Here is a 26,207-nt window from a genome sequence, read left to right as displayed (position 1 = left end):
AATAAGAAGAAATCATTGGGTGCAAAACAAAGACAGTGCGGCGTATGAACCATCCATTCCATGTTTTGACTGTTCAAAAATTATGTTTAGTTTCTAGCATCAATGATTCCTCACCTACAGTGATCTTACAGATTTCTTTTGAATCACCGCAATTAAATTTTTTCATCATTTCTTTGCGCTAATCAACACGAGTTTTTTTTAGCGATTGTCAAATTATGACGAACACATCCAAGTATTCCTTAATCTCACGGTACATCACATGACGATCTTGCAATATCAGTTTACGTACAAAATCGACGTATTTTGGCACAGCAGCCGATATTGATCCATCTTTACGAAATTCATCTTATAGCGAAGTGCGACTACGATTGAATTTGGAAACCACTGAAACACGATATCTCGAGGTAGAGATAGTAGAAGCGAGTTGATCGGCACAATGCGATTGGTTTATCCACGTCGAACGTCGTAGAAAATCATGACAAGAAAATGTTCGCAGTTTAATTCCATTTTTTGATCATGATCAATATTTCAAGTATTTGTAAACAATTCAAATATCACTCGTACGACAATACGTTCTGAGTACGTTCGCCATTAAAGATGTCATTTTATAATGGTAATGTCAGATTTTACATATTCACGTCAGTGTAGCCATATCTCAAAACTTAAGTAGCTCTACAGATATTTCGTTACTTTCGTTATAGATATGACTTATAGTATTTCCATGAGCTTACCTTCAAATCCTTCTGTATCTCCTTCATACATCTTTGATAATTCTTTCTTACTACAGTTTTATAATGTTGGTTTCGCAAGATATAGTTATAGTTTTCATGATTATTTTTTGCTATTTAGCACCTTTTTGTGTGTTTATATCATGACCATCAACACTAGTCTGTATATCATTTTTAACTACGTCGCTAAGTCCGTATGCTTTTAAATTTCAAATTGAAACATTTATAGTGAGAAATTTCACTTATCGCATTTCAAGTTTAGTAATTTCACTTATGGCTTCAGAACTTATTTCTGTTTTGTTAAAATCAGTTTTTGTTGTATTTTTAATCTAAGTTATTTATTTGTGTGGTGATGAGTCCTGAGCCAATAACCTATTGTTTTAGCTTTTTTTAATTAAATCAAAATAACAAAATAACAAAGTTATGTATTTTGTTATAAGATTTATCAATGTTATAACTTGATACCGACCACAAAGAAATAATAATTCTAATATTTGCACTTGCAGTCAGCTTCATAATGTGTTTTCAATTATTTCTTCAGCACATGGAAAACCACCTTTAGCGGCTTCACTTATTCTAATATTGTGATTTTGGGGTAAACAATATTATGTCAGTGGAAATCTATATTGGTTTGAAAAAACGAAGTTTTAGTTTTATTTCTGTTTCAGGGCGTTATTCACTACAACGCTACATAATAGAGAGAAACACAGAGTTCATTTACCAGGAGTAACATCGGAAATGCTCCAAAAACTTTTGGTGTACATATATCTGAGAAAACTGGATATAAACCATGACAACGTATATTCATTATTGATCACCGCAGATTATTTGAGTATATTGGGAGTATTGGAACTTTGTTGTAAATTCCTGAAGGACAATTTGACTCCTAAAAATTGTATTAGTATTCTGAACTTTGCAAGAAACCATTTTTGTAGAGATTTAGCTAATGACACATGGAAGTACATCATGAGAAATTTCACTCAGATAGGAAATGAAAGTAATGAAATCCTAGCTCTATCTTTTCCTGAAATCCAAGAAATTATCACTGCAGATGATTTGAACGTGAAAAGTGAAGAAACGGTGTGGGAATTGATATTGAGATGGATTGATCAAGATACAGAAGCGAGAAAAAAACATATCGTGTCTTTGATGAAATGTATACGATTGGGGCTATTAGATACGCAATTTTTTCTCGAACGAGTGAAAGAACATCCTTATGTGTCCAGTTCAGAAGAAAGTAGACCCATGATTATAGAAACCCTCAAATTCCTTTATGATTTGGAAATGATAACGCACAGGTAATTATGCCTAAAATTATTCTGCGCTCATTAATATACGAAACATTAAAAAATATTTTCATTTTATGCTTATTATTAGGAATGCTACTTCAAATAATTCATTCAATTTATTAGTTCTTGGACCTGTTATACCCAATGTTCAAAAATATTATTTCATTATATTAAAACTGGGCTAATAGAAAATATAATAATTTTAAATAACAATCAATTAACAGGGTACTGTACAACCTCAACTCATAACTGGAAATGTATAATTACACGTCAACGAGAGCTGTAGTTACGTTCCCAACTTGTTCATGGATTATTCATTTCAACTGGTTCAAATTTCTTGGTGTTTACTGTAGATCCTTTCTTTGAAGTAAGCTTCCATAAAAATTTATATGCGTTAAATAAGGACTTCTGGGCGGTTAATTTATAAATAATCGGGCACTGATTGTACAAAGTCGTCTAGATAAAAGTGCATCTTTTTGCTGAATGAGATAACGTCGAAAGTTTGAAAAGTATGTTCTTTATCGAAAAATTCAATATAAAGTGGATGTTACGTTTGTTGGTTATTTAATTACTGAATCAAACGTTTCGGTTTTTCTTTAATTTTATTTACACTATGTACAATTGAATTATTACTTTTCTGCCGTTCATTTCTAATCTTTAGTACCCATTCCATTGCTGACAGCTGTCGTTCTTTCGCGAACTGTCTACCCTTGACCTTGTTGCGGATTTTCAATCCTAAAGGTCTAATCACACTACTGTGGATAAATTTCAACTAAGATTAGTAACAATTAAATTTTTTGAGGATGTAGTTACAAATATTTGACAGTATGTTGTAAACGACTGTTTTTAATGATTTTGTTGCTACTGGATATTTCAAACAACTGCATCTAGATTTTTGTGACACTGGGTCAACGTCGTTGATGATCCAGTTTATTTCCAAAACTATCACAAACATGATTGGGGATATTCAATGCAAGATATGGATATATTCTGAGTTGCTACAGTATTTTCAATTCGGATCCTTACATAAAAAATATAATTTGATGAAAGTTCTCATAAAAAAGAATATATGTATGTATATATATATATATATATATATATATATATATATATATATATATATATATATATGTATATATATATATATATATATATATATATATATATATATATATATATATATATATATATATATATAATGACATTTTGACGATTTCGTCATATATTCCATCCGGACGCCACGCCAATGTAAAATAACAAAAAAATAAAACAGAAGTAACACCTTAAAACTACTACTTTATTGTTACAATACTATGTCAAGCTACCCTGTATCGTAAAGTTTAAGTTTTTATTTTGCTAGATGGAAGTACTTACTTACCTCGAAATGATCTTGACAACAAAACCGATTCCTTGAACTTGATAAAACAGTATTCCTTTCACTGTCCCTTTTCATTTCACTACACCATTTTTATTGTAATTTTTCTTTCTTGGGAATAATTTATTTGGTGCAGTAACAGTTGTCTTGGACCATTTTTGTACAATATAATATATATAACGAACCTTTGTCATTGAAACTTCGAAAACTTGACAAAAAATAAAACTAATACAACACGACGTGACATGATGGTGAAACAAAACAACGTGGTATGGATGCTGTTGTAGCTTGATTGGCGAAACTCAGTCGGCGCTGGTGACGTAAGCAAGAAGAATTGAGGGCGAAGTGAAAATATTTATATTAGCTTTATTATGAGTGCTAGGGACGTGCGGCAAATTCAAAATGTATGTTACGGCGTGCTCTATCATTTAAAAGTATAAATCTAACATCGTTTTCAGACTCATTTAGACATTGTAACTGAGGTATAGAACATTTGAGTTAGGTACTGATTAGCGGAAAAAAACGAATACAATGAATACTGATTATTTAAATATTCAGGTACAACTTATTCTAAGTAATTTCCAAAATAGTAGAACGTTTTTTGCTTCTTTGGTACTTATCCACATTTTTATAAACTGCAGAAATGTATAGTTACTCTACGTGTCTATGTAATTAAGCACTTCGTAAATTCAAACACATTCACTTTATTATCAGTAATTCTATTTAACTGTGTAATAATTTCATGATATCTTGAGATAGATTGATAGATGAATTGGATTTTTTTGGATTTTAAAGAAATTCTGTCGACTTTTGTTATGAGTTGTTAAAATTTCTAAAATATGGATACCATGCCCATCATATTCAGCATATTCGGAATTTTGTCAAACAGAGTTCTATGTATGGAACGCATCAATTATCTCGGAAACGGCGTGTCAGATTTTTATAAATTTTTGTCACAAAGGTCTTGTGATACGACCGGTGGTATATACGTTGTTGTCAGATCTTCCCTTTTTTTCGGAAAAATAATGAACTTTGTTGTTTTGAATGTATTACCGTATATATTTTGTGTTTTAGGAAATCCTTAAGAAATACTGATCATTTTTCATGTTATCTTCTCTATACCTAAATGCCATAATTTCGGAAACACATTATTGGTATTTACTCACCACACACGCATAGTGAGGTGGGACACCATATTGTTGTAGCCAAATATTGTCGTTTGGGATATTGTTATTATCTGAAAATTAATAATAATGAAGTTTTGTTCTTAAATAAAATTGAAAATAAATCTAAATACGCCGGACCATTTAAGTTACGCCCCTGATTTGGATAAATCTGTTACTGAACCAGTTTCATTACACTTTTTACTAATTTACTGATAGTAGATCATGTTATGGCATTTCGGTTAGGATATAAATAATTAAAAATATTACTCGTTTCTGGTTGACTACGCTTATCACCATGTCCTAATATCATTAAAATATCAATTTATAGAAAATTATAAAATTGCGTTTATCTGTAGTTTGCTTCTTTTTCTGTATAATGAAGACAAAATGACTTATTTCTTACAAGCAAAAATATTTTTAAAGTAGAAATTATATATGCAATTCAATTATGTTCTATCCGCAAATAATGTTTGCTTATATAAAGCATCCATGTATTTTTTACTAGCATATCGATTACCATTTCGACTTTCAGTCCACATATATTCAGAAGCGGTAGGTAAACAGTTCCTAATAATTTGGTCTCCTAGAGATGGTGAAGTGATAACTCCCGAAATAGCACGTCCAAGAGTGCCGCATGAAATTCTATTTGCCATTGGAGGTTGGAGCGGAGGTTCTCCTACTAATTTCATTGAAACCTATGATACAAGAGCTGATCGCTGGGTGAAGGTTGAAGAGGTTGATCCAACTGGACCAAGAGCTTATCATGGAACAGCTGTTGTAGGTTTCAAAATATATGTTATTGGAGGATTTGATGGTATGGAGTATTTTAATTCTTGTCGATGTTTTGACGCGGTGACTAAATCATGGAAAGAAATTGCCCCGATGCATGCCAGACGATGTTATGTTAGCACTGCTGTATTGGGAGATTTAATTTATGCCATGGGAGGGTATGATGGACACCATAGACAAAATACTGCAGAGAAATATGACCATAAAACCAATCAATGGTCTCTGATAGCTCCTATGAATATGCAAAGATCAGATGCTAGTGCATGTGATTTGAATGGTATGTATCTGTAGAAAAAAAAATTCTTATTACAAAGTATTCTTCTTTTCAGGTAAAATTTATATTACTGGTGGATTTAACGGTCAAGAATGCATGCATTCTGTAGAAGTATATGATCCAGAGCTCAACCAATGGTCTTTAATAAGTCCCATGAGGTCCAGGAGATCAGGCGTGTCCTGTATAGCTTACCATAGTCAAGTGTACGTTATAGGTGGATTCAATGGCATCTCAAGAATGTGCAGTGGAGAAAAATTCAATCCACAAACAAACAGTTGGTCACCAATACCCGATATGTATAATCCGAGAAGTAATTTCGCCATCGAGATTGTTGATGATATGATATTCGCAATTGGCGGATTTAATGGTGAGCATTTGGAAACATGATTGGGCTCATTTTTTAAATTACATTTATGCAACTCTGTAGGTATTCAGCCACATTTGAAGCTAATATATTTTAGGTGTAACTACAATATACCATGTAGAATGCTATGATGAGAAAACTAACGAATGGTACGAAGCTACTGATATGAATATCTATAGATCAGCTTTGTCAGCTTGCGTTATTGACGGCCTACCAAATGTTCAGGATTATATACATAAGCATAGGTAATATTTATCTGTATTGAAAAGACATATTTAGTTGCAGAATTCGGGAATATTTGAATATAAACACATATGTATTTGAAAAATAAAAGGTAATTGGGTTTTATAAATACACATCACTTTAATTATATGAACACTAAGGTCTTCTGTCGCCAGGCAATCTTCTGGATTCGTGGCACTAGGGTAGGCTGTGTCTCTAGACTCTACAAAATGGAAGAGAACTTAGATCAGATTTGCTGGCAAAAAGTAGGAAGAAGAAACGAGAAACGAGCGAGCATCTTTTTTGACGATACCTTATTTTAACGGAAAAACGACGTCCAATGCTGGGGAATAAATAACAATATTAGACATAGAAAAAGTTGGAAATGCTCAAAAATAAGTTTAAAAGGGAACAAGATATGAGGATAGCTACGTTGTCAGCTAAGTTCTCAAATTGTACAGAATAAAGGTTGCCACAATAAGTATCAGGCGTCTAAGTGAACCATGACCAATCTAGATTAAGGTGGTCCGTATCAACCTAATATAAACTAAGAATAACATGTATCAAACATTGTCCAATAAAGATTCCAGCAATAACGATATAAAGAAAAAAAATAAATTCATGATCGGAAATAATTTTGACAACGAAGTAACTAATGCAAAATGAGATGAAGAAAATAATGATTCGTCGTGGTGAACAGAGCTCTACACAATGTCTAATTTCATTCGTTAACAGAACGCCGTAGAGTGAGCAGCGTTTATCAAAACTGTGGTATATTTTGAAAAAGAATTATTAATGTGGAAATCGAAATGTTCATAAAGTCATAAATACACAAGGTTACGAAATAGGGTATAAGGTATTCAATAGTTCAACGTTGGAATCAAATTCTTTCGCAAAAGTGCAAGAAGGGGTCGTACAAGCAATTGGTACAGCAAGAAATCGGTAAAAAATATTATGAATCAAGGCTAAAATATTGAAAATATGAAGTGGTATCCTCCAATACCAAACACAATAAATGTAAAACCTAGCAAAATTCAGTTATTGGTTATAGCGTGTTGCAAAGAACTATTCAAAATTGGTATAAGTTATAAATCCACATAACAAACAAACAAAACGAAACAGTGGTTATTTCCAAAAAAACGTTCTAATTTCAGATGATCTCCCGACAGTAGAATTATATAATATTATAAAGAAATATTGCTGTTTAAGACTTATGAAAATACATTTTAGATTAACATTGTCACAATACTCAGATTGCCACCATATCACCGCGATCTTTAATACCATTGAATTTTTTTGAGATTTCTTGAATAATAAATTCTAAATTTCAACCATTAGAATTGCATTTGCCGCCAACCTGCTGTCAAATGTGAAAAATGAAGAGATGATTGAAGCGATAGGACAAATTATTATTAATCCGATTGTGATGATTTAGTGAATTCTGAGAGTGAAAACTGTGAATCCGAATATAGTGATGTAGTTCATTATGATCAGAATATTCTCTTAGGGTTAACCGCCAATGTATAATGAGTATTGTTGAGCACTTTTATAGAAATCTTTTTCCATCTATTGAAGGATAAAGTTTATTCGACAGCTTCTAGAAATGTATTCAAAATTCTTTATCATGTAATTAGGTTCCATTGTTGGTGAAAATTTGTTCCTATTATTTGAATTGTCGATATTTTTTAGGGACCGTTTAATGGAGGAAAAACGTCAGAAAATGATAGCTTTGGAAAATCACAGAAATATGAATGGAATACAAAACTTCAATAATAATAATAACCCTCAGGACAATATAGCAGCGGCTGTTAATGCGAATATGCAACAGCTTAATATTTTGCAACAACTTAATGCAAATTTGAATCCAGCTCTGCCTCCAGCTCCTGTACCAAATCCTATTCCAATGGATGCAGAAGATCGCGATGCGGAAGAACAATAGTAACTCGAGATTGTTATTTAGCATTGTCATAATTTTAACATATTATTTGAATTCGGAAGTGATAATAAAAAGAAGGACATTAGAAATATTAAATGGTATTTTGGTAATGACTGGAAACAATACTCTTCAAAAAACAGGTAAATCGAGCAAGGCTAGATGTTTATACTTTTCTTATTAACGTATCTTTGTACTTACTTAGACACCGGATTAACCTCCCTCTCTTCTATCCATTTTTCATACATCTCTATACTTGGCAAATATATCCATCAAAATTCTTCTCATATTTTGCCAATCTCTTTCACATTGCAATTCAATGGTGTCTTTGGTTTCTTTTTTCCTTGTATATATGTATGGATTTTGGGGTCTCGTATACATTGTGACCCAAAGGATCCATTGTGTCTCCCTTTCTTGCTTCGATACTGGAGAACCCTGTATTTACAGCTAATCCATCAATCCTACTTCTTTTTAAAAGTCTAGAATGTGTGATGGCTTCAATTGCCAGAGATTTTCGTTTTCTATTTCATACGCTGCCATGTGTAGAACTTTATATCCACTTGGAGAGGATGTTGATAGAGGTTTCGTCTTCCATGCAACAGAACCTGCACGCCGCATTATCTGCTGAGTTTAGTGTCTTCAGGTGTTTATTGAGGTGACAGTGTCCCGATAGAACTCCTGTTAGTATTATTCGTAGATGGTCTTTACTTAGGTTGATAAATTCAGTAGATCTACTCTGGTTATAGTCTCAGATAACTTTAGCGAGCTTATCAGCTATTTCATTTCCCTTTGCTACCGAAGTACATAGTAGAGTAATTTTATTTTTCTTACCTAGCCCGTTTAACTTTTCTAGGCAATCCCAAACGAGTTTGGATTTTTTTGATATTGGAACTTAGAACTCCTATTTGCTACAGTTCCTTTTTAGATTGAACCGAACACATTTTTCAATTACGTAAATTTCTGGCTTAAAAATGCTTGGTGCGCTGCTCAGACTTTCAGAGTGTTTGGTTCTGGGCCCTTACACTCCTATTCCAGTTTCGTCCGTATACCATTTAATGGCATTTCTCTTCATTTCTGGTATGGTATTTTGATCCCACTTGCTTTTATAGTTTATTTTGAGGTGAAGTTTTTTTCAAAGCTAAATTTTTCCGATGTAACGTCCTGAAACATGTCCCAGGGTTGGTCATTATTTAAGAACGAGTTTTCTTTGATGACTCCATCCCTGAGTGATATTTTCTCTGCCGCGCATTCCAGAACTATGTGGGGAGGTGGGAGATTTAGAATCATTTCTAGTACAGCTGGGCAAAATTTCATGGCCCCAGTTGCACATATAGAAGCCAGTCTTTGTATCTTTGAGAGACTGTTCCTCGTGGTATTCATACTAGTCCTAGTACCCCTAAACCACTGCCCCATATATGATGATTGGTCTGACAATTGTCATGTACATCGACCGTAGGATCGTCCAATTCCTCCCAGCAAACTTTCTGCATACCATCAGCACTTTTTTGACTTTGGTGGTGGTGTTTGTTCTAGACAAGATTGATGTCTAGTTTGAATCCCAGATATTTTACCTTTGTTTTTCATTCGGTTACTTGCCTATCTAGCTTGTTGGGTTTGAAGTCGAGTAATTAGGTAGGTCTTATTCGAACGGACGTTTAGCCGCACCGATCAACACCACCTTTTTGTATAGTTGAGTCCTCTTTGACCTAGGTCACAAAGTGTATTCTCAAAGCATCTTTTTGCGTAGATGACTAGCTCGACTGCATATCATGGACAGGATATGCCGGAGCTCCGTCAACACGCATAAGAATTCGTCTACTACTAAGCTCCACATAAGTGGGGACGCGACTCCCCCTTGTGGTTCTTTTTTCTTGATCTCTATGTCTATGATTTATCTAGCTATTCTATGCCTAGTTAACTATTTTTTCACCAATTTTTTATCAATTACTGATGTTTTCCTGGTTATTTCTATGTTAATTACATTTTTATTGTTTCAATATTTTACTGATTGTCAATATTAGCATAATTTTATAAACTTCTTGGCTCTAGTTGTAAATTCTGCATCTATATATCCGTCTTCATTAAAAATTTTTCGTATGTCGATGCCTCTCATATAATGTAAATTTATTTCTTTTTATATCTGATTTGTCTCATTTATTTTCTTTATTGTCATAACTCCGGTTTTGTTATTGTTTATAACTGTTTTTAATCCCTTAACATCATTATTTCCCAACATTATTCTTTCATTTTAATCAGTTTATTTCTTAAATTTATATTTGTTACTATATCATTAGAACATAACGACTTACTGATTCTGTAGAGCCAAAATTTATGTATTCTGCTATTGTATCTAATTGGCTTCTTTTTCTTCCACCCTCCCAACTATCTTATTCGTGACCATAATAAATAGCAGCGGACTCTGTCTTCCTGCTTTACGTTCTATCTTTTTCATTACACATGTATCTTATATCTCCAAGTCTAGGTGAATTTCAGTTTGTTCTAACCAAGTGAACTTTCTATAGCATAAATTATGTTGTGCGTGTGTAATATTAAATCGTTCTTAACAACACGAACACTGATTAACCATTCAACATAATGACATTTTACTATGATACTTCTAAAATGGAATAAATATGGTGAACAAAATGAATCAAATGTCTTAACATTTTCTGTGTACAATACCTAATTAAAAGCCGGAACTCCGATTGGGTTAAGAACAACCTCTAGTAAGATACCACAAATATACAGAGTGACTCATATCCAGTCAAAGCAAAGAAACCTCGCTCGCTTGATAATAAACGAATAACTTAGTTGTACAAATAAATATATGTTAATATATAATTATCATGAAACAACCAGAACATATATTATTTGTAGAGTGAGTAAAATAATGAGGTTTTTGTAAATTTGTAATAGATTAAACAGATTTTGGAAAAGCTCGATACTATATGTAGAAAATATATTGAAATTTTACTATCGCACAGTACCATAGCCATATTTAAGTTCATCTTACTCACGTAATCACATTTTTCTCATTCGTGTGCGTCATCAACATCAATAACTTATGAAAGAGTATTACGTATATCTGCCAGGTTTTAGTGTTGCTACTACCACTTTTATATCCGTTTAAACAAGATAAATAGGATTCAAATCGCACACCTAATAAACTAGGAGAGAGTGGGTAACGATAAGGCGCTTTTTTTGTTTTCATGTGAGTTAAATTGTTTATGGAAAGCTGAGAGTTTCATGGCAAAAATGGATTGATAGAGGTGTGTATCATCGGAGGTGACGGCTATTTCAATTGCAGTACTTGATGACTGCATGTTAGGAAAGCATTTGTTACCCAGGAATTGATAATAATAAGACGGTTGGTGGGTAAAAATAAGATAGTAGTCTAATTTATCGTTTTTCTTTCCGAAGAAATATTAATAACGTTTAGAACTTGGAAACTTCATTTATTAAGCACAAAATGTTTTACAGAAGATATTTTTAGTATCATTATTTAGTATTAAAAGTAAAATTAACGAATGTCAATTAAAGTAAAATTATATAATAATTATAAATCATTCTTATGTCAATTTTGGGAATGTGAAAAGTATCAGGAACTGGTGGAAAATAAAATTTATTTTGAATTTTTTCACTTCTCAAAAAGGAAATAAAAAATTCATCTTTATACCCGGTGAAAGACAACAGTTTTCCAACATAGTAAATAATAAGATTTTGGTTCTTCTGTTTTAAATTTAACGAGATATAATATTCCACCTCTGGATTCCGTTTTAACTTATTCATTGGGTTTCCTTTCATCTCAATATTATAGTCGGAAGAACCATCCGATTGCCACTCTTCGTCTTCATCATCGCTGTCATTAATTATTCGTTTTACTGTGATCTTCTGTTGCTGTGGTTTTTCATTACTATGTCTTTCTTCCAGCTAAGCTTTATCTGGTGTGTCCGTTGGTATTACGTTCGTTCTTTTTTTCCATTTTCGGTTTTCTTTTCTTGCTTCAGCTTTAGTCTTTTGGTGAGATAAATTGACCAGATCCAGACGCATTTTCTAAGCTTTCTCATTGACTTGGATTAATCACTTCTATATCAGAAATAGGTCTAACAGTTACGGAACTTGGTAGAAAAACTACTTCACTAAATATTAACCTATCAAAAGGAAAAATTCCACATTTTCTGAAGGCCGATGTGATAGTCCCTGGTAACTTTTTAAAAGTATCTCCGACACAAGCAGCCACTTCATACATTGAAAGTGGTTTTCCTGGTTTCTTGGCATTTTCCTGTGGACATATTACTATATAAATTAACAAAAAAATTATTGACATTATATTGATTGAAGGACATAACCCGTGGCAACTACACAGTTGAAGTTGAAGAAAATTAGGATTTTCGGCGATTCTCAATTTTAAAAAATTGAAAATAACAATTAATGGGTTGGAGATACGATAGTGAGTGTAAGGACTTTTTCTATTCGAAATATGAATATGAAAAGAAGAATATGAAAAAATTAATTATTCGCAATAAATACATTTTTTCTGGTTTATTTAGATTTTCGTTATTCAAACAATAACGTCAGGTATTAAGTGTCATCTTACACTTTTATAAACACCTCCCAGATTTTTAAAAATTAATTACAAATTAAAACAATTTCGCAAACGAATGAGCCACTATGCTCTGGTCTATTAGGTATTCCAAGTTTTGCTAGTGCTTGGTACATGTGTTTTCTTGATATTGAATCATATGCCTGTTTAAATTGAACTGTTATTATTATCACCAACATATACATCTAGTGCCAACTGTTTAGTATAAAGATTAACTATAATATAGGATGCGTCTCATTGATCACCATGTCTCATTGTTATCCACTCTCCTCTATACTTTGAGCCATCATGTTTTATGGATATTATTATTTTCCAACATCGATTAAGGTGCGTTTAATTCGTGAGACAAATTTTTTAACATAGTTCCAAACCATTTTTAACTCAGTTAATCTTAATTGATATCACCTGTATTTATTATCAAAATACATTATAATCCTGCTCCCTGAAGATCACAAAAATTTTCAAAGATGCTCACAGAAAGAAAAATTATTTCATTATTTACTGATCTAATCGAAATCAGAATGTTGCTTAATATGTTTGATCAAAATTCAATAGGTTACTGCGTTATTTTAATTAAAGGATGATTTTTAATATATATTGATAATTTTCATCATGTGATTGTCCCTTCACTAGATAGTAGGGGAGTTTACCTAAAAAGTGATACAGTGGTTAAGCAGGATATCTCAATTATTTTTAATTACATGCTAGGCCATCTGTAGTGCAGTTGACCTAAGAATTCCAGTAAGTGTATGAGTAATCATCAACAGTTTCAACCAATACGCAAATTGTGAGTTTTTAATGCATTTTTTGTGACAATTTTAATGTAAGAACATAAGCTTTTTGTCTTTATGGTCAATTAGGTTACGGCGAAATTTTTTTTACCAATAGCGAAGACATAAGCGACCCCTTAACGAATGAATATGGTAGTGAAATGGAACGCGGAATGTGCTTATAAAACGTGATGTATCCCATTTTAGAAATGTTATGCACGTCTACTATTTCAATTTCAATACGATAGCAGTGGACATTGTTGTTTAATTTTGAATTTCAGATTCAAGTTATTAGCAAATATCGCAACTCGTCAGTCTTGGTCCTAAGAAGGCATGGCGAGAGCAATTAAATGCAGCGGAAGTTTTTTCTGTTTTAAAAAGCACCCTTGAGCGGAGATAGTGAAAAAGTTAAAATAAAAACATTATCGGATATGAAGAAGGTTTGGGAAGTCGACAACGAACTTTTTCGCGTCAAATTGAAGATCAACTTCTTAACTACGTAGACACTATGGAGAACATGCATGCTATTTGGATTAACGTCTACAGATGTGCGTAGGTAGGCGTTTCAGTTAGCGGAAAGGAATAATTTGAAATATTATTTTAATGAAAATGAAAAAATGGGTTGCTCGGTTTGGATTCGATCATGAATGAAAATAAATCACCTCTCCTTGAAGAGACCTAAGGCAAAATCAAGAGCTCACGCTAGTGGCTTTAATAGAATCACCATGGGAGAATTTTTTTATTTGCTAGAGTCCCTGCAAAAAATATTCGCGTATGCACCATCTAGAAGATTCAATGTCGATGACAGCTGTACAGAGACGTCCACTTAAAATGATTGTAATGCAAGGTAGGAATCAAGTAGGAACGTTAACGGGAAACACTATGTACTGCGGTAATATGCATGAGTACTGTTTCACATATGATTACTTTACCAAAAATTCGCGCCAAGGAAGACTTTTTAATTGTACTACCCCCTTAATCCATAGCTACCTATCATGCTTCTGGTTGGATACATCTGGATCTCTTCGTGATTCAACCATTTTGTCACAATCTACCAATGCAACGCAAAAAATCCTTCGTTACTCATAATGGAACGCCACAAGACTCATACTCCAAACATCTTTTGATAGAGAAAGCCATGGGTCATATGTAATCATCGCATGCAACCGCTAGACGTTTCTTCTATGACTCAATCTATGGACATTCTACAACCAAGTGGTGGTCTAAGGAACAATCTAGTTAGGGTCGTCATAATTTCACATAATTTCAAAATAGGCAGATTATTTGGGAAAGCCTTCTCAAGGGCAGAAATACCCATTAAGACTATTCATGGTGAAGATATGCTATGTCCTACTGGATTGATCAACCAAAAGGTGAATTAATTCCAACAGAATAGGGTTCACTAGAAATAGAACCACCATTTACAATCAGACACCATACACATATTGCCACAATCTAAATCCACCCCTCCTATCAGGCATCAAGCATCATCTTCATCCAATTCGTATTCGTCCCACATACTGCAAAATTTAAAATCAACTCGTCCTCTTGGGTCAAATGATGTGACCGTGAAAAACAAGACCGTAATACCAAATAAATATGAGTGGCCAAAGAAACCAGTGATGATGCCGAAAATAGTTTTTGCTTTATTGTAAAGTAGATTTTCTAAGCAGTAAACCTGGTGATCAGTGGAGTCGGTGCAATTCCTGCCACGATGCTTGCGGTGTATCAGACAATGGAGCCAATTATTTCATATGTGATATATACTTGGAACATTATTTCATTTTAGAGATATTACTATATATTTTCCTCGAATAGGAAATCAGTATTCCACAATAATTATTTTGTTTTTTTTGATACTTTCATATGTTATGATAAGTTTTTGAATAAATTTATGTTTGGTATATATCATGAGTGTTTTCCATGACTTTGTACTTGAAATTTTTATTTAAACTAGGTCCAAATCTTAAATATCCCATTTTAGGTGAATTTTTTTATTTTCTTACACTGCTCTTAAATTTTTGTCTTACATAGAAGTGCCGATTCTCATGCTCTGTGTCTAATCCACCTACAATAAAAAATGGTATGAGGTATGAGCTCAATTATTTAACATACTACCCTTTAAGTTTAACCTTTTTCCATCGACAATGTTACATTTACAATGCTCCTAGAAACAAAGATTATGTGAACTCTGCTAACTAATGATTCACTCCACAAATGACTTCAAAATCTAAAAAAATTATTAACAGGTTCAGGTATCATACATGATAGGTTACAATTTGGGGATGATAAAAAAATTTTTTGATCACTTCAGCGGCTCGAAGTATACTAACATACTTATTGAGAGCTAAAACTACTTATATCAAGTACCGTTGAATGTTGTTAATAAAATTAACTTTGACCTACAGTTTTTGAACTATGGTAGTAGCTGCTATTTGTGAACAATTCTTCACATAAATCAATAATAAAAAAATAAAGAAATTTTTTTTCTAGGTCAGTCTCCAAATCACCATTTGGACAAAATAGGAAAGTTATGATGAATTTTTCTAAAATGTGAATTCGCAAATTTACCTCAGGTAATGGGGATACAAGATAAATAAAATTCTTTATCCAAATATCAAAAAATGTATTCAGCTGAATTTCAATAAATCGTTTTAACACTATTGATTATGATTTCCAAGGTAAGCTTTGTGCAAGATCGTAAAAATTTGGTGCTGTATGTAGATTTTACAAATAGAAAGAGAAATTGCATGCATTGATTCATAAGTACCAAGTAATATAAATGTAAAAGTTTAATAAATATATCATCTTTCCAAGGATTTACAATAAAACTTGATTCAGATTATTATTAACCATGATAGACTAGGTTTAATAAACAATACAGTGAACTATTTTATTAAAAAAAGTAAGAATATAACATAAATTTTGAATTAATATTTTTGAAACCGCTGTTCTTGTCTAGCGTCTTGTCTTTATTCCAACGCCGAATTTATAATTGGAAGCTTTGTTCTGTCGTATCCTGCTAAATGTCAGAAATAGTTTAAAACCGGCTAATAACTGGCGAATCTAAAGAGAACCATTATCATGATGAAGACGAAAGGCATTAACTCAATTTTCATTTCGAAAATCGTTTCTCAAACATACCAGTTTCCTGTTTGTCTATTTAACCCTTTCGAGGTCAACTGCGCAGAAGTGATATTGAAATTTGTCTTTTCCTCAAAATTGCTTTATCATATTTTTTTAAGATTTTTGGTACCGATATACATACATGTATATTTCACATTTTAAAAATATATCCATTGGAATTGACAAAACCGATTTAAGGAGGTAAGATTTGAATATGAAATTTGATAATAATAAATAAATAAATTTGATAAAATAGAGAGAGTAATAGCATTTATTATGATATTTCAAGAAACAATTCCGGTTCTTAATGAAACATATATAAACTTAATACAAAAAGTATGAGATTTGTGTACAGTATTACAGTTAACAACGTGCTGCCCCCTTCTTTTCTGGAAGATGTACATAGCCGTCAAATCTAAATTCATTCAAAGGTTTTGTTTTTGCAGTGAAGTATCGCCTTGAGAAGGTCGTCCACGTTCCGGGGATTCTTCATATAAAATTAAGTACTCTACGATAATTTCTTGTTTATATTGTTTTCTTTTTTCATATATAATGTCGGAGAATAAGAATAAGAATTACAAAAGAAATCACACGTGGTCCATTAATTGATAAATTGTGCATTGTAATTGACATATAATACAACAAATAATGTTCCATGTACAGTTTAGCTGATTTTTTCTTTAAGTTCTCTCCCTACTGACTTCATTAAGCCAAGCAGCATTTTACGCCAGAAGTGTTGTCCATTCTATTAGTGATTTGGCACCTTTTCGAAAATGCGAAATACAGCTGAAAAATGCTACGTTTCCCAGATTTTAAACTTTCTTCAACATGTCCTTCATATATGAAATGATTGCGGACAATATTCTGTACATAATGAAATTTTTCCGTAATATTTTTCCCTTGTTCTTGTCAAATGGAAAACAAATTCTTTTGTTTCATAGGAAAAGCTGTAAAGTGGAATAAAATATCCATTACATAAAAACTATGATATTTTAAAGAGGGGAAAATATGGGCAGGTAATTTTTTTTCCAGCAGATTCTATATACTATGCTCTTTTATTTAACCCGGCATCAATACAGTGACATTTTTTACTATATGGGTACGGTGAAAGTAGTGTTTGATAAGATAAGAAGCAAAAACCATAGCTTTAGGATGTAGAAAGTAGAAACAAATAAGTAAATATGCTGAGCAGATATTTGAAAAATCTTATTTTCATTCATGATATGAAAAACATCTATCACAAGAAATTATTGAATCCTCTAAGCAAATAAAGTTTTACGATTAACACAGTTGGAAAACGATTTTCGATCTTTGTTACGCTCACAAATTTAGTATCCGCCAGATTTGTTTCGCTTATTTCCAGGTGTCTCTTCAGTTTTTTCGTGCCCAGAGTTGGGTATTCCAGTTAATTCAAAGATTTTTCTTATTAAAATGACAGGAGCCTTAAGTTCATTTCTCGAAGTATTGAAGAACTAGGCGTGATTAACTTTGTATCTCTGCAAAAATTTACTATTCATTGTTTTTCTTTGACTTATATCCAAGACACAGAAAAATCTGATGCGTACTGGTGCGTATATTCAAGTGACCAAAAATAAAAAAAGCGTATGTAGAGGTATATTTTATTGCACCCTGTTACAGACTCAATTTAAACTTGACAATTTGGACTTTTGGCCAGGTTTTCAGTGCTTAGCACCCACTGTGATGTTAGAACATTAGAAAATTTCTTGAAGCAGCTTCTATTTGTTAACAAAGGTTTGTGACATGACTTGCAACTTTAATACTAAAATTTATATTTTTAGACCGCCCTCATATTTGGTATTTGTGGATTTATGCAGGAAGATGAACTTTACAATGTTAAACTTGGTGATATCATCGAACTCAGCATTTCAGCTCATCATCAGCAACTCTTTCACTAAAACTAAGAAACCTAAACAATTTGTCATTACTAATAGTTTTTATATTATTTATAAGAAATATATCAATCTACGACTGATAGAAGATTCTTTATCAATTAGCAAAAAGAAAAGTGCACAAAGCAATGAGCATTAAAAAATTTGGTAGATTGGTTCGAGACATCGCTAAATTTTTGAACTCAGAAACTTACACAGGGCACTTGTGCAGAAAAACATCATCAACAATTATTGCCAACAAGACTGGTGATCTGGCTTTGAAACGCCATGATGGTGGCAATGCAGCATAAGTGCTGAAGGTTATGTAAACGATTCGAAGAGTAAACAGATAGAAATCTCTGAACATTTTGTAGAAGCTATACGATCCTCTCATGTATCCCCCTAAGTTAACCTCCGCCATTTTATGAAATTGAATTTGCAGCACCACCTATCAGTCTGATAGGCATAAAATTCAAAATTTTGTATCAATTGAGGAACATAAAATTGCCAATAAGCACAAATTTATTTTCAAAAATGTAGGACCTTCACCATAAACTTTGATAGAAAAATTAAGTTTTAATTCTGCAAAATCGTGTAAAATCTTCCAGTTTCAATACTTGTTGTGCAATATACTATTAACACGTTCAAAATAATCTTAACACGTTTCCACATAAACAATCACTTTCAACACTGTAGACTGTCATTGAAAATGGCATTTTTAATGGCATTTGTACAAAAAATCATTTTTTATGATTTAGTGGAACTTAACAGTTAGTGTCATAAGTATTAATAACAAAAATTAATTCAGAAAAAAATGTGATAGATGACATATGTGTTATTCGTATTTGAGTAGATTTTTTTCACAATACAGTAGAACAAAATATACTATACTTTTGGTCTACTAAATAATAATTTTTTTCTCGAAAATTCATTTATTGTTAAATCCAATACTCCATCGACCAGGACTTTTCAAAAGCCTTTCCAAATAAAATAATTTCTGAACAGAACATACTACAAATTGTGCAAATGTGTACAGGTGGAGGTTATAACTAAAACTAAAAGCACACTGTAAAAATTGCTATAATAGTCTCAAGTTTTGTGTGTATATTTATAATGTTAACAAGTTAATAACAAATTGTCTATAGTATAAACAGTTTCTTAGAGCAAATATATTTATAGAAGAAATTCAGGAAACAGCTATTGCCTATATATGTTATCATTTTTTGCATCTCCAAATTTTTGTACTGAATGAATGAGTTTAAATTGAGTCATGAGATTGTTTCAGAAATATTTTGCATTTAACATAATGGCAATAATGATCTTTTCCACAAGATTCTTATTTGTTCAACAAAAACCAATAGCCCCAATATTCAGTTCAACACTTTCGGCCAAAAACTTCATTTCTAGACTTCTGTATTATTAATACACGACATTGACTCATGTAAAAATATGACAGAAATCTTATAGGTTAGTGGACACCTTACTAAGGATATAGTTCAATTCTATGGTGATTCATGTTACTACAAGTGAATAGAATTTGGCTAAACTCTCTAGTCGTTACTGATGGGGGTTACTTCTCAGACTGGGCTCTAGTAGCCAAACTGTTAAACCACAGTTTGAATATTGTTCTCTTGGTCAAATTGTAAATTTATTTTGGTCACTGGGGAATTAAGCATGGAGGTGGGGAGGTGAAATTTGTATTATATATGCATATGTAAAGGAAGAATGCCAGAAAGGAAGACTTTTATAGGATGGTTTAAGTGTAGTAAATATGCAACAGACATATTATGTAGACTGTTCCATTCCAAACATACTTGAAACTTGGTAATTAATTTTTCAGTTAATCAGTAGTTTAACAAGCTTCTTTTCAGCTATACAGTGCTATTCCTCGTATATATGTAGCATACATTTGAATATATCTAGAAGAACTACCAATTGATGAGTTTATTATTTTCTACATATTTTGGTCGACTATTCTACCAAATGCTGATATTTTCTTCTCATATTGGTTGTTTCCCACCACCCTTCATTATTACTTTATGAAAACATGAGAATATTCTCTCCAATTGTAGAATACAATAGAAAGATATTTTGATTGTGTTTATTAGATGGACCTGCGATTTCAAATTTTATATTCTTGAATTTTGAATTAAAGATTGTTGAAGTCATTTTGGCTCTGCACCATGATTCTGCATCTTTTTGTTCTGTCTTCAAAAGGAGGCTACTTTTTGCGGAGTTTATGTCCCACTTCCCATGGTATTAGCACTACTACTTTGAGGAACCCAAGCTTTTTGCTTAAATGGGCAAGACATTCGCAGATTGCAATATTATGTATATTTTCAAATAAGACAACAGTAGATTTCACAACAATTTTCTGTTAGATTTTTAATGTAATTGCCGATAAGTTAAGGCTGATGTGACCAAATTTAATTTTGGATTTGACATTGTGTTTGAGCAGTAGCAGTACCTATTAAAGAAAGAAATATGAAGAAAGAATAAAGAAAGTCGATATGAGTCCCAGGTCTTAATGAAAATTCATCGAATACTTCCATTTCCAGAGAAATTGGAGCTATTTCGTTCATTCGACTGCTCTTTTTCGTCCCATCCAAAAATTGTAAAATGTAATGTGATAAGTTGAAAATATAATATATGTACATAACCAACATTTTTTATTGTACTTTGAGGGTTGACAAAAATATGTTCATATTTCTACATCTCACTTCTCAAATAATATTTTATATCTTTGATTATTACTATGGAATCACAACACATGTCGTTTTTCTCCAATCTAAGTAAACATAGGACTCATTTCGGATTAACACTTTTTTCAAATATATGCTAATATCAGAGCCGTCTTTATGCAAAGGCTAGTGACCCAGGTTCTGGGTGTAATCTTGTATATTAAGAGCCTTTTTTTTAGAAAAGAGCCCCACTCTATGTTAGGCATAGGGCCCCCTGGTCTCACAGACGGTCCTGGCTGAATTAATTCCTGAATTGCTTGTCCAAACGTCATTGTTATTCATAAGCACTTATTTGAATTCGTTAGTAAATAATAGTAAATAATGTTCCCCTATTGACTCTTATATCCAATGTATTACTAAGATATGTGGAAGGCTCTGCAAAAGAGTTTTATTACATTGTTATGGAAGTAATAGAAGTTCTACGATGTTCATAATAAACCAGTTTTCAGATCATATAAGATTCCTAACGTTTGCAGGATTTGCCTTCATCAAATTATCAAAACAAAAATATGAGAAAACTATGGACTTGATATTAGATTCAGTTTTTTAGTTTCCATGAAAGATTAACGATAAAATAAATAAGGATCAACTTTATACGGATACAGAATTTTGGTCAATATTGGGTCTCCTAATTGTTTTGTTCACTATACAGCTTCAGTTTATTCTTTTTTATTGTGGTAATTTAACCTTGTGCTTTTTTTATGATTAGAAGATTTTGAAACCTACGTTGTAGCTTACTGGTGTTTTTTTTTCAAAAAATGAGTTCAGGGTTTGTAGTTTGTGTTTTCAAAATTTTTACTTATTGGTCATTATATACTAGTGTTACATTATAATATAATCCTCGTATTTTTCAATCTAAATACAGTATTTCAAAATTTGTGCAACAAAATTGCTTTCATGAAATTGAGAAGGATTTTTATTATAACAAAATTTCCTCAGCTCACTTCTTTCGGAGATATCACTTTTAAAAGAGGGTGGAATTAGCAACCCTTACTTTACTTACTTTACATATCAAAACTTTTTTTGAGCAGAATTTTATGAAATAAAATTATCAATTACAATTCATGTTTTATTTTGTAATATTTCTTATTCTTAAATTTTTTTCTCAAAACCAATAGCTACAGAAGATATAAACATCGTAATTTATAATTTTTATAATAAATTGAGCGGAAAACAATAGAGATGTAAAATGTAATACGATTCATAATTAATGTTGGATATAGCCACCTCTAGCCAATATATGTTGTCGTGAAGACTAATGATTTAAGGTAAACCCATCAACAGAAATCACAAGAATTTAACTATGGAGATCGAGGAGACCAAAGAGGAGGCTCTCTCGACTAATCCAAAGATTGAGATACGTTGCCCAGCAGTCCGACTGAACTGGAGCATGTTTTATCTGATATTGAGTGCGATGTATTCCAAAAATTTCAGTGAGATCGTTATCGAGAAAATTCTTTCACTGTAAAAACATTATGAAAATAGTGCTCTGTAATTTTTAGACATTATTGTAAAAAATATACCTCGTTTAAAAATAATACATTATTAAAAATTGAGGATTTTGTCGCATTTCGTTGCATTCACAAAATTTAACTCGTTGCGAAAATTCTCAATGTAAAAGAGCTTGAACCCGTTGGATGTGGTAAGGTTATATTGCTGCTCTGTTAAAACTCGCCACATGGATGAATGAATGTTTTGATAGGAGATACAGTGAGGATTGCTAATTCCACCCCCTTTCAAGGGTGATGTCTCTGGAAATTTTGTTATGAGAAAGACCCATCACAATTTCATACAAGAAATTTTGTCGCATGAATTTAGAAACACCCTGTATTTAGACTGTAAAATACGAGGTAGGAGAGTTAGGAATATAGTTAACAAAAGAACCTAAAAATGTAGCAAAAAGTAAAAAAAGTGTCTCAATAAAATATTTAAATAAATTCTCCCCAACATTGATGTATCCGAACTATCTAAAGTTGATAACTTCCATTAGAATTATTGCTATATGGATTCTTTTACATATTTTCAAATTTTTCTTGAATTATCTATATATTACTCACATTACACTATATTATAATGAAACACTAATAGATATATAGATAGAATAAATAAAACAGTTCCGAAGATACAGTCTACAAAACCCGAACTATTTTTTGGAAAACGAAACTACGGTAAGCTACAACGTAGGTTTAAAAATCTTTTTAATCATAAAAAAGCACAAGGTACAATCACCACAATAAAAAAGAATAAACTGAAACTGTTAGTAAACAAAACAATTAGGAGACCCAATATCGTCCAAAACATACGCCTGAAATTCTGTACCCACATAAAGTTGATTCTCATTTATTTTATCGTAAATCTTTCTTGGGAAATGAAAAACTAAATCTAATATCAAGACCGTAGTTTTCCCACGTTTTTTTTTTTGATAATTTAATGAAGGCAGATCCTGCAAACTTTAGGAATCATATATGACCTGAAAACTGATTTATTAAGGACGTAGTAGAACTTCTGTTACTTCCATAATAATGAAATAAAACTCTTTTACAGAGCATTCCAAATATCTGAGTAATACATTGACCATAAGAGTTAATACGGCAACATTATTTACTGTTATATCGAATTCAAATATGTGCTTATGAATACCAATGATGTTTGGAACAAGCAATTCAGGAAGTAATGTCTGTCAGGGCCGTCTTTCAAGACCAGAGGGTACGAGGCCTAACATAGAGTGGGGCTCTTTTCTAAAAAAAGGTTATCAGTATACAAGATTACACCCAGAACCTAGGTCACTATCCCTGGGCCTATACATAAAGAGGCCCTGATATTTACTTAGATTGGAGGGGCCCTAGGCGTAACATAGGGTAGAGCTATTTTCTAAAAAAAAAGGTTCTTACTATACAAGATTGTATAATTCTTCAAAAGAAACAAATTAATTCGTGCATCTTCATCAAATATATGAAATTTCACGAAAAAATATATGATATGTGTTTCTGTATCGGCTAGGGCCTGGGCCTCTTGGGCCTATGCGTAAAGATGGCCCTGATATCAGCAAAAGTTTGAAAAAAGTGTTTGGACCATACGTAGAATGGAGAAAAACAACATATGATTCAAAGTAATATTTTGATATAGAAAATATTATTCAAGAGGTGTGGTGTCATTATCCTCGGGACATTCTGGCGCTTCATGATATTACATTTTACAATTTCTCTGGAAATGAAAAGTCTTTGATGAATAGGAGATCACATCGACTACATTTATTTATTTAATAGGCACTACTACTGTTCATACATCAATATCAATTGCAAAATTAAATTTGGTCACATTAACCTCAACCTAGCTACAACGGCATTTAAAAGCTAACAGAAAGTTATTGTGAAATCTACTGTTGTCCCATTTGAAAATATACATACTATTGTAATCTGCGAATGTCTTGCTCAATTCAGCAAAAAGTATAGGTACCTTAAAGTAGTAGTGCTAATGCCATAGGAAGTGGGACAGAAACACTGCAAAAATAGCCTCTTTAAGAAGAAGTCTACGTATTTTGAAAACGGAACAAAAAGATGCAGAATCATAGGTGCCGAGCCAAAATGATTTTAACGATCTTTAATTTAGAATACAAGAATATAAAATTTAAAATTCCATTTAATAAACGCAATCAAAATTTCTTTCTATTTTACCCCTGTAATTCGAAACTTCTTATGTATTGAACACTCCTTGATAGTTGATTCTCAATTATTTTATCGTAAATCTTTCTTGGAAACTAAAAAACTGAATCTAATATCAAGACCATATTTTTTCCATGTTTTTGTTTTGAGAATTTGATGGAAGCAAAGCCTGCAAACTACAGATGTTATATTATATGACCTGAAAACTGGTGTATAGAAACGCAATAAAACTTTTTTTGAAAAAAATTATAAAAATTTAATTTCTGTCCCACTTTTTAAAGGTGATATCTCGGAAAGGAGTGGGCTGTGGAAATTTTGTTATAGGAAAAACCCATCTTAATGCCATACGAGCAATTACCTCCTGATTTTTTTCGCTTGAATATAAAAGCTCCCTATAAATAATTACAAATGAAAAACTTATAAAAGCATATTTTTTCTCATATTTTTGAATCTAAAATGAAAATAAAGCTATCAAGACACGCAATTTCGTCATAAACATAGCATAAACATGCATTTCTAACGATGATCGAGTTGTTGTGACTCATTGGATGAAACTCAATTTTGAGGAAAAGGCAATTTATATGTATGTTATAATTATTTTGAATAATTTCACTTATACATTTTTGCATTCACAATTTAATAAAAATATTAATTTATGTAACATATAAGGTGTAAATAAGAAAAAAAATATTAAAGGAAATTAAACAAAGTCATAAATTTTGGAACCAAAAATCACACATATCCCAGTTTTAATTTGCTTTAAATTCATGATTTATAAAAATAATATAATTATGATTTTAAAATATAAGTACTTCAACACATATGAAAATATCAAACTATTTATTTTTGAGTTCTATTCCAACTATGATTGAAATAAATCTAAATATTTAGATACATCTTCATATGTGTTAAAAAAATGAGATTCACAATGCAGTGAATTTTTCATTTAATCACAGATCAAGCTCAAACTCATCATCAACATTTACCAAAGCATTCTCCAAAATTTTTCTATTTTATTCAACAAGTGATATCACCGCTTTTCTTCTTTTTTCCTCCCATTATTTGTAGTTTCTTCTAAAGTTTGATCTGTAGCGACCTCTTCAACAGATTCTAGACCCAAGTCGATACTGAGCTGTTTCTCGTGATGCCAATCATAGCTACCAGGTGCGGAATTAGAACGACCCGATTGCCCGATATATTGACGAGGGGTAGATACCGTGCTGGAATGTGAAACAGATGGAACTACAGTTGTATCTCGACGATGAAGAAATGGATT

General features: G+C 32.0%; 2 protein-coding genes across 9 annotated transcripts in view; one reads left to right on the top strand and one right to left on the bottom strand.

The window, feature by feature from the left end:
* The window catches only part of LOC130897566 (kelch-like protein 10), a 19,316-nt gene extending 3,140 nt beyond the window's left edge, over nt 1-16,176 (top strand). For 2 of the 5 annotated variants that reach the window (XM_057806496.1, XM_057806498.1), the window contains exons 2-7: nt 1,397-2,026; nt 5,146-5,624; nt 5,677-5,988; nt 6,083-6,230; nt 7,897-8,283; nt 16,007-16,176. In XM_057806496.1, coding sequence (XP_057662479.1) covers nt 1,397-2,026; nt 5,146-5,624; nt 5,677-5,988; nt 6,083-6,230; nt 7,897-8,146 — 1,819 coding nt within the window. In that variant the 3' untranslated portion in view covers nt 8,147-8,283; nt 16,007-16,176. Of the gene's footprint in view, nt 1-202; nt 614-1,396; nt 2,027-5,145; nt 5,625-5,676; nt 5,989-6,048; nt 6,231-7,896; nt 8,284-16,006 lie in introns of those variants that run through there. The other 3 variants (XM_057806497.1, XM_057806499.1, XM_057806500.1) reach the window with 3 other exon arrangements.
* The window catches only part of LOC130897564 (calcium/calmodulin-dependent protein kinase kinase 1), a 509,686-nt gene continuing 499,594 nt past the window's right edge, over nt 16,116-26,207 (bottom strand). For all 4 annotated transcript variants that reach the window (XM_057806493.1, XM_057806492.1, XM_057806494.1 and 1 more), the window contains one exon: nt 16,116-26,207. In XM_057806493.1, the coding sequence (XP_057662476.1) occupies nt 25,962-26,207 (246 nt within the window). In that variant the 3' untranslated portion in view covers nt 16,116-25,961.

This window comes from Diorhabda carinulata, chromosome 8 (genome assembly GCF_026250575.1).
Source record: "Diorhabda carinulata isolate Delta chromosome 8, icDioCari1.1, whole genome shotgun sequence".
Taxonomy (NCBI): Eukaryota; Metazoa; Arthropoda; class Insecta; order Coleoptera; family Chrysomelidae; genus Diorhabda; species Diorhabda carinulata.
This window is presented reverse-complemented; position numbering and strand designations above follow the sequence as displayed.